Here is a 9,641-nt window from a genome sequence, read left to right as displayed (position 1 = left end):
CTTCTTTTTTTCCAAACATGTTTTCTATTATTTTTTGAGATAATTTTTATAATATTAATTTTTAAACAGTTAAATAATTAATGATATAATTAATGATATACTTAATGATATAATTATACATTAAAATATCAACTAACAACCAAGTAGCATTCATATACAACCAGATTTTTTGAAAATATTTTAAAAAGATAATTTCATTCCCAATAAAAATATTTAGAAAAATAAAAACAAATAAACATTGCTGAAAAAATAGATATTAAATTTTAACTTAAATAACAAATATATGTTGTTCTTGCAACTGAATAAAAACAAATAAATATTTATTATACTAAAATATTATTATAAGCCTATTTTAAATATTTAGTATAATGATAAATCTAGTTATTATATGTGTATATATAATACTAATTATAAAAATTAATAAGAAATAAGAAAGAAAGATGTAGATAAAAACTTAGTAAATATATGAAATTATCTTCTTTTTCCAAACACATTTTCTATTATTTTGAGATAAATTTTTTAATGTGAATTTTTAATCAGTTAAACAATTAATTATATAATTATACATTAAAATATCAATGAATTTAATCAGTCTAATTAAAATTGTTGAAGTAAACTAATGATTGGTTCTAAAATCATGGAAAACATGATAAGTAAGCAAATTCACTTTCTCCGATAATAGTATAGAGATAATAGTTTATGGGCTCGAGGAGTCAAGAAACAGCTAATGGACATTTATTGAGAAAGAGCTAATGGGCTTATATTGACGCTATTTGTTATATGCTCTGTTTCCGGGAAAATGATTTAATGGGCTTTTAACACATTCTATACTAGAATTTGATTTTTATAAAGTAATTGGCTGATAATCAAAAGTACAATAAAATCGAGGACTTATATTTTACTTTAGTCACCTTTCAAAAGTTTGAAAGCTGCTCTATAGGGTTCAACTATTCAGCTCTCACTCTCTGCTTCACTTTAGGTTGTGACTATTTGCGTGATTCGAAGCAAAATGCATAGTTTGAATTATCCCGTAAACTCCTTTGTCTTACATTATCCCGTAGCAAAGTTTGAATTTTTATTCGCGTTTTCGAGCTCGTTGTGTGTTCGAAACGAGTAAAGTTCCTGACTTTCTGAAAAAAAAAATGTAGCTCTTTCTATGAATTAAATAGTGACTGGGTCTTGATTTTTGCTGGGATTCGAAGCAAAATGCATAGTGGATCTAGCGGTGGCGAGAGCCATCATACACCGACGCATAAGAAGATTCCGGCGCCGGATTAGGATCCGAAGCTCTAATGGGTATTGCCATAAACTCCTTTGTCTTACATTATCCCGTAGCAAAGTTTGAATTTTTATTCGCGTTTTCGAGCTCGTTGTGTGTTCGAAACGAGTAAAGTTCCTGACTTTCTGAAAAAAAAAAATGTAGCTCTTTCTATGAATTAAATAGTGACTGGGTCTTGATTTTTGCTGGGGTTTGTTTTGGCAGAGCTTGAGATCAAGAGAATCTTTTTTGAGATATTTAAAGAAAAGCAACTGAAAAGCCAAGAATCAGGCACGATACCTAGTTTCTACAAGAAGGTATGGGCACTTTACTTTATAAGATGATATAGTCTTGTCTCTGCATTTCACCTGATTAAATCTTGCATTCTTACACACTTGGTTTTCCTTTTTCCGTATTATACAATAAGCTTTTGTTCCTTTATTCTTTGTTGAGAAACCAGAAGAAGGATCTATTAGTCAAAGGTTCCAAAAACTTGCGAAATACCGCTTCTTGAAGGTATAATAGATTCTTCACTGCCTCCGCTTGAAGACGTTTAATGTCTTTGCTCATTTCACTATGTTGATTCATTTCCACAGAAACAGTCGGATCTTTTGTTAAACTCCGATGATTTGGATGCTTTGTGGAATTGTTTGAGAGAAAATTGTGTGATTGATGATGCCACTGGTGCTGAAAAGGTACATGCTTAAAGTTTTGAAACTATGCGTATCTAAGTTAACCAATGATTCTGATAATTGCTAAATCTGTGTCCATGTAGATGAACTATGAAGACTTCTGTCACATTGCCTCCGTATGTACTGAACAAATGTCGTCAGTTTTTCAGCCCATCCAATTTCATGAAGTTTGTGAAGGATGATGCTGGAAGGATTGCCATTTTACCCTTCTATCTATATGTGCTGCGCACGGTGGGTATCCTCATGTTCCTTTTTATCATTTGATATCTTTGAGTTGCACTTTGATTATTGTGATAATCATTTGTTCATCACTGATTATCAGGTGTCGCTTACACAAGCTAGGATTGATATGAGTGAGCATGATCAAGACTCTGATGGTTTCCTTCTAAGTACCCAAGTGGCCCTAAGCTTAAAGTTTTAAATTGCCCCAAAGAAGCATTAAGGACCATGCTGACTCTAATCTGATGTTTCTTTACAAATACTATACCTGATGTTATTGTAGGAGATGGAGTCTTATATTATGGGTTTAATCCCTAATTTGGCACAGTTGAGGGATATGCTGGAGACCTTTAGACAAATGTATTGCCGCATAGCTGCTCAAAAGTTTTTCTTCTTCTGTGATCCTCATAGGCGAGGTAGGAACTAAAGATATATAACTATGAAGCAATGAGAAATTTGCTTAACCTAGTATGAGTAGAGTATCTAATCGCCATGTGTTTAATGTGTGTGATCTATTTTTGCGTGCAGGAAAAGCCTGTATTAAGAAGATACTTCTCGGTAATTGTCTGCAGGAACTAATGGAATTGCATCAGGTCAGTCTAGATGAAGGATTAGTGAAATACAACTCTGTGATCAAGCATAAATAGCTTTCCACTTTCAGAAGCTGATTGTTCCGCGTGTGTTCTACATTAGGAAAGTGAGGAGGAAGTCACAGAGACAGAACAAGCTGAAAATTGGTTCTCATTGACTTCAGCTCAACGTGTATGTGGTGAGTGTGCAGTTTTTTTCTTAATACCTGCATCCGGAAAAGAGAACTCAGGAGAAAATTGATGTAGAGTTTATCTTTCTTATGTAGATATGTTTCTTGCACTTGACAAAGATGCTAGTGGATCGCTGAGCAAACAAGAACTTAAAGAATACGCGGATGGGACGCTAACTGAGATTTTCATTGAAAGAGGTAAACTTCAAACATTTTTTGGTCATTTTATACTTTTCATGGTACTGATAGTCACCAATGGTGATCGAAACACGTTTGAATTATAGTTCTAGAAGTAACTAACTAGGGTTTTTTTTTTAAAGAAAAGGTTCATCATATCCTTTACTCTTTGTAGTGTTTGATGAGCATGTCCGCCGTGGCAAAAGCAGCAGAGTCAATTCCCGGGAGATGGACTTCGACAGCTTCCTAGATTTCGTTCTTGCTTTGGAGAACAAAGACACTCCAGAGGGTTTGACATACTTATTCCGCTGTCTTGATCTCCAAGGGAGAGGCTTCCTCACCACTGCTGATATTCACTCTCTTTTCAGGTAAATGAATCTCTCTATCAAGTGACTGAATCCATTTGGTTTTTAGTAGATTTTCTTTTAAAAGACATGGAAGTGAAGAAGGGGAGCATCAAAGAGTTTGTGATGTTATCTGATACAATCTTCCTATATTAAATAAAATTCTCTGCATTTTCCTGCTTGCGGTAGCTGAGCTTTGTTCCGCGAGTCTCTTATCTGCAAAGACACTAGCTCCATAATAAAAGACACCCTCCTGGTGTGTGATACTTCTAAACTTATCAAATCTCATCTGTTAAAAACCTGCAGAGATGTTCACAAGAAATGGATAGAAGGTGGGAACTATGAGCTGTGCATAGTGGACGTTCGGGACGAGATCTGGGACATGGTGAAACCTTCTGACCCGTTAAAGATCACTCTGAATGATCTCTTGGGATGTAAACAAGGTGGAACTGTTGCGAGCATGCTAATAGATGTGCGTGGCTTCTGGGCTCATGACAACCGTGAGAACCTTCTTCAAGAAGAGGAAGAACCACCTGAGGAAGAGTCCCAGTGATAATGTTATTTTCCATGTCTATAACTAAAAAAAATGCTAATCATAGGCCAGATAGGTCGGAGAAAAGGACCAAAAGTTTTCTCTAGTCTCAACCCCTGATGTTTTTTGTATGTATTCTGTGTAAAAGGCGTATTAGTTGCTGACCTCTAATCAATGTATTCTCTGTAAGATAGTCGTTGACGATTAATCATATGGTAAGAAAATGGATATGTAATATTATTACTTGTCTTCTGATGCTTGGAATCTGATTAGATTATTGAGATTTCTGAATTTCTTTTTACATTAATCCACAAAACATAGAGAAATGGTTTTCATTCTTGTCTTGAGAATATTACAAATTGCAAGTCTTAAAGGTTCTTGTCTTATCTCTAGTTAACAGGTCTTTGTTTAGACATGGAAAGGCTTTCTTGGTGTAGCAGCTCTGTTCTCCAGAGATTGTAACCTTTGCTTCAGATGAAACACTTCAACCTGCATTAACCTCACTTTCAGAAAAAAAAAAGCCAAAAATAGAAAAGAGTTGTATTAGTTACTGATGATGATACCTGCAACTGAAACGCTCTTGCTCTTTCTCCTGCAAGAACACCTCTTGTAGACTGCAACTCCTACAAAACAGACAGACGCACAAAACGCTATTAAAACTTTGATCCTTCACCTTGTATAATATACACACGGATTATTATTACCTTCTGTGTATCGTCTAGGACAGCTCTTAGGAACGCTACATCATGCTCGAGCCTGACATTGTCAGAGTGAACCATGTTTGACAAACTATTAGCTTCATCTTGTGCGAGCTCTAACCCGGTGAGCTTCTCCTTAAGCAACTCCACATCTCTCAAGGCGTCAGAGAGCTTCTTATCACTCTCTTGTTTGCTCCTCAACGCAACCGACACATTTCTCTCAGCCGCTTCTCTTCCGGCCAACGCTGCTTCTAACTGCCCTTCAAGAATCCCATTTCTTCTTATGAGAGCCGTCATTTTCGCCTCGTGGAACTGGTACACGCTCGATGATGATGCTAAAGTGGCAGCATTATCCATTTCAGGGAATATCAATGCATCATCAATGTGTGCAAAAGGAAACGATTCAGAGGTTTGCTTGTGGAGTTCACGGTCATAGACAGTAGAGGGTGTTTTCTCTGCTGCGATCTTTGCTCCACCTCCATTGTCTTCATCTGTAATCTTTTCTTCTTCTGAGGACTTTGCAGGTGGTTCAACTACTGCTCTGTACTCTTCCTCTGTGCTGAACTGTTTGCGCAAAGAGACGTTTCCAGAAGATGGAGTACGATGATCAGCGAAAGCAATCTCTGATAAAGACCTTCTGCCGGAGCCACCGTGCTCCTCAATGGCAGAAGCAAGTTTCTGTCTGGCAACGGAATCAATCAGCCTCTGAGAAGAGGCCTTGACAGATTCATCAACGGTTAAAACAGCCGAGGAAGAAGATCGTTTCCCAAACAGTAACCGGCCAGTGTTCTTCTTGGAAGTTGTTTGATGGTGTGTTGTTGGTGATTCACTCTTGTTCTTGTCGATGGTAAAAACCTCCACCTGTTTGTAGAAAAGAATCATGACTTTGCATTCAAAACACTTTGCATTTCATATGTACTGATATGAGCTCAGACCTGGTTTGAAGGGTCTTTTTTAGTTCCTCCGAAAGCTACAAGGAAGTCTTTATCCTTGTGTTGCAGAAGAACTAGACTAAATCCCTATACAACACATTTTCACAAGACAGTAACTGAGCTTCAACAAGATAGTTGTTGCTAAAAAATTTGAAAATATGAGTTTATTACTACTATAAACCAATGGTCAAAAACATCGCTAGACGGTAATTACGCGCTTTCCTAGCCGATTTTTAAAAAATCAGTAAAGAAAAACCAATTTGTTTGAGTCCGATTTACCACCTAGGCCAAATTTTAGAACACTGCTATAAACTTAAGCACCTTATTAGCTGTGATGGAAGATTGAGAGGAGATGCTTGCCACAGACCACTCGACCTTTAGAATATCAAAGACTAATGTCTCTGCATGTCCTGTGAAAACAAAGCAAACTTGTAAGATCTGACTTGATTCAGTGCGTTTTCGAGGTATAGAAACTTACTCTTCTTTCTGCTTCCACCTCCGGTTATATACCACTTATTACCGCAAAGAACTCCACAACTGCCAGCTCTTGGGGACGGGTGAAACCCTCTAATCTTAATTCTTGACCATACCATCTTGATGACAAATGTTAAGTGTCAAGAAAAAGAATAATATTCAATCTAGTAAGAAAGATAGAAACACAGGTTTACGGTGAAAAGCATTACGGTTTCAAAGTCGAGTGAGTATAAGTCACTAAGTGTTTTGTTCTTGCCAGAACCTCCAAACACAAACAGAATTTTGTCATCAAATAGCGTGGCTACATGATTTGATCTTGCACACGGCCTTGTTCCTCTGATTATTAAGCAAAAAAAACGTGTCAAGAAAAATAAAGAGTTTCATGTAAACTGACATTAGAAGAAGGAGAAGAAAAAAACTCACGTGCAGTTAAGAGGAAGCCATGTAGATGATTTGAGATCAAACATATGAAGATCATTTAGTTTCCTCTTCTTAGAATCTTCACCTCCGAAAAGGATCAGTACCGAGCTAGCCCTCACCACTGTATGACCACTGCGGCTGACCTGCAGTTTCTTATCCGGATCAGACTTGTTTCTTCGAGCCACCAAACTTGTAAATGAGTACTGAGAGGACTTATAAAATATACCGGTATGTCTCCCTTTGCATCCATTAGTGACCAGCATTCGGATTCAGTATCAAATGACCAAACTGCAAGCAATGTGTTCAAACATACAAAACCGTCTTAAGCAGAGTTTGAACATAAAAAAATCTTTGGAATGTTAAACAACAAATGTGAAACCTGAAACTCTATCACTGCTGGGATCTGTTTTTCCACCGACCAATAGCACTTTCTTACCCCAAGAGACCTAACACATTGATTAAAAACAATCAAAACCGAAAGATATAAAACCACAAAACAAGAAACATGTTTTGCTCAAAACAAACAATCAACATTACCAAGCAATGGCCTTTCCAGGAAGGGATCATGAGAGGCAGACTACTTGGCGATAAGTACACTTTTGAAGACACCGTGGACCAAGTAAATGAATCAAAGTTCAGCACCTGCAAATTGCAAAAACACTGAGGAAGTCAATCCCTTTAAACCAAATAAGTTAATTCTCCAACGTATTTTTACCTGAACATCATCCAACAAGCCATTACCAGATTCACCACCAACTACTATCATTTTGTTACCAATAGCTGCCGCCGCATGCTGTCATAAAAAAAACAACAACTCTTTTGTCACCCATTAGCTTTACAAAACAGCTAAGAAGCTAATGACTAGAAACAGAGAGAAACTCGTTACATTAAAGCGTGGAGCTGGTTTATCTCCACCAACAGACAAGCCCATCCAGTTTTCAGAGTTCCCAGATGAAGGCTGGAAATCAAGTTCATCAGAATGACTAGTTGCAGCCAAAGCAGCAGCTTCATTCTGCAGACATGGTTTCTTTACAAAATCAGATAACAGTCAAAAATGTTACCAAACAATTGTGTCTTTTTATGTATATTAGCTTACAGTAGAGTTATCAACGCGTTTGGTCACACGCAAAGGACTCTTAGTGCCTTGAGCAGAATCCGAGAGCTGTACCTTAACTCTGAATCAAATTACATCCAATGTTTAAGAGAAGAAGAACAGAACAGACTGATCTAAAAATAGAAACCCCTAAACTGAGAAGAAGTAAGATTAAACTTTACTTCAATAGTACTAAAAGGGAGTTGCTTTTACAGTAAGCTTAAACAAGATTCTCCAAAAAGGTGATTCATAAAATAATCGATTATAAAAAAAAAAAAAAAAAAAAGGTAGTATGAAAAAAGTTCACAGCTTTAAGAAAACCAATGGAGACCCAAAAAGGTGATCTGATCTACAGATAAGAGTAAGAAAAGAAGACTAACCTGCCAAGCTTCATGCGCCTCTTTGAAAAGCTGAACATTTTCTTACAACTTTTTTCACAAACCCTAAAAAATAAAATAAAATAAAATTAGCTACATTGTCATCAATCCAGACATGCTCAAGAGCAAGCAATCTCTGAGGAATCCATCCTTGACTTGTTAAGACGAATCTACGTTTCAGAAGCCGACCCAAATCTGACAAAACAGAGATCTACTTAACACCCAGAAGAGCTCACCTGTTTGTTTAGTCGAGAAAATTCCAGTAAAGAGAGGAAGAGAATAGAATCAGTTTCTACTTCTAGAGAGAGGAACAACAACCACCATAGCCATATATATCCACAGCTTCGGAACGTACTAATACGACGTCGTATTAAGTAGTAGCAAGCTGGCGTAGATGAATGATTGGAGAGGGTAGATTGATATATATGCTTGCGGAAGCACATAAAGTTCTTGTCTTTAAGCAATAATATGGGACCCAAGTTCGTATCTTTAAACGGTAAAAAATGAGAAAAACCGAATCTTGTACACGATCTGGACTTAACTTAGCCGCTCGAGACAATAGAGCGGGTTGTGTTGTGTTGTGTTGTGTTGTGTCATAAAGTGTGATGTTTTTGATGCAAAGGTTCCGTTGAGTTAATGGCGTCATGTTTTGTCTGTTTCTGCTAAGTTATGATTTGAGTTCGCCGATGACATTCAATGCAATGCTTGCGAGTTGCGACGCCTTTGTGGGTCCCACCCAACCTTCGCTTCTCCCCGGAGTTTAAATTAATTATTTTCTGATTTTTGTTTTCTCTCTAACCGATAATATGATTACTTACTAATTAAACACATGTCTTCTGTGTTTTTCATGTATTAAGATATGGAAAAATCTTTTGTTTAGTTTATGTTTCATATATTAAGGGTATGACTGGTTTCCCGCTGCCATTCGCAAACGCAGCTTTTGCGGTTGATAGCGGTTGTTGGCGTTTTGCAACAATCGCTCAAACCGCTCTAAACCGCTTCAAACCGTTTCAAACCGCTCTAAACCTCATAAATTCAAAAGTTGGTTCCAGCTAACGTTTGCGGTTGCGGACGGGAGGATAATTTTTTTTTTAAACAATATAAATACAAAAATAAAATAAAACAATAAAAATTTAAATTGGAATTATAAAAGTACTAAAATATATCTATTATATTTTAATTAATATTATAAAATTTAAAAATAAAAATATTTTCGATAATTTGAAAATTTTTAAAACTATAACTTTTTTAATATAATTTTTATATTTATTATAGTGTTATGATTTTTGATATTTTTATAATTATATAAAATGTAAATATTGTTAATTTATTATTTAACCGATGCTGCATTTGGTAGTTAACAAATTATAAGTATCCGGCAAACACACTAATTTCTAACTGCATAACCAGTCATACAAATCTCTTAAAACCGCTAGAAACCACAACCACTCACATCCACAAACTCCCGCAACTGCTGCGTTTGAACCAGTCAGGCCCTAAGTGTCACTTTAGTATTTTTTTTCTTGTTACAAAAAGAGTGTCATTTTAGAATTTCAATGCAACTTTCAGCTTAAAACTAATTACAAATGCATTGATTTTATAAATAATTTCATTTATCTCAAATACTATTGGTTAAATATGTGTAATTAATAAGAACTTAAATGC

The 9,641-nt window shown here is 36.1% G+C and overlaps 1 protein-coding gene, 1 non-coding gene and 1 pseudogene across 2 annotated transcripts; 2 read left to right on the top strand and 1 right to left on the bottom strand.

The window, feature by feature from the left end:
• Positions 1-922: 922 nt before the first annotated feature.
• Positions 923-4,231, top strand: LOC106387799 (annotated as a pseudogene).
• On the top strand, positions 3,555-3,680 carry LOC125593754. Its single transcript, XR_007329646.1, has one exon. It is a non-coding gene; the product is annotated as a small nucleolar RNA snoR104 (small nucleolar RNA).
• A 6-nt stretch (positions 4,232-4,237) lies between the features above and the next one.
• Positions 4,238-8,537, bottom strand: LOC106371928 (acyl-CoA-binding domain-containing protein 6-like). The gene is made up of 16 exons (XM_013812043.3): positions 8,213-8,537; positions 7,980-8,042; positions 7,603-7,681; positions 7,393-7,518; positions 7,222-7,299; positions 7,044-7,148; positions 6,886-6,952; positions 6,733-6,794; positions 6,510-6,649; positions 6,296-6,422; positions 6,091-6,205; positions 5,934-6,022; positions 5,616-5,699; positions 4,687-5,541; positions 4,546-4,605; positions 4,238-4,471 (listed from the first exon to the last, which is right to left on the bottom strand). Exons 2-16 carry the CDS (start codon positions 8,015-8,017, stop codon positions 4,391-4,393), a joined length of 2,106 nt encoding a protein of 701 aa, XP_013667497.2. The 5' UTR covers positions 8,018-8,042; positions 8,213-8,537; the 3' UTR covers positions 4,238-4,390.
• Positions 8,538-9,641: the final 1,104 nt, after the last annotated feature.

This window comes from Brassica napus, chromosome C9, assembly GCF_020379485.1.
Source record: "Brassica napus cultivar Da-Ae chromosome C9, Da-Ae, whole genome shotgun sequence".
In the NCBI taxonomy this organism is placed as follows: Eukaryota; Viridiplantae; Streptophyta; class Magnoliopsida; order Brassicales; family Brassicaceae; genus Brassica; species Brassica napus.
This window is presented reverse-complemented; position numbering and strand designations above follow the sequence as displayed.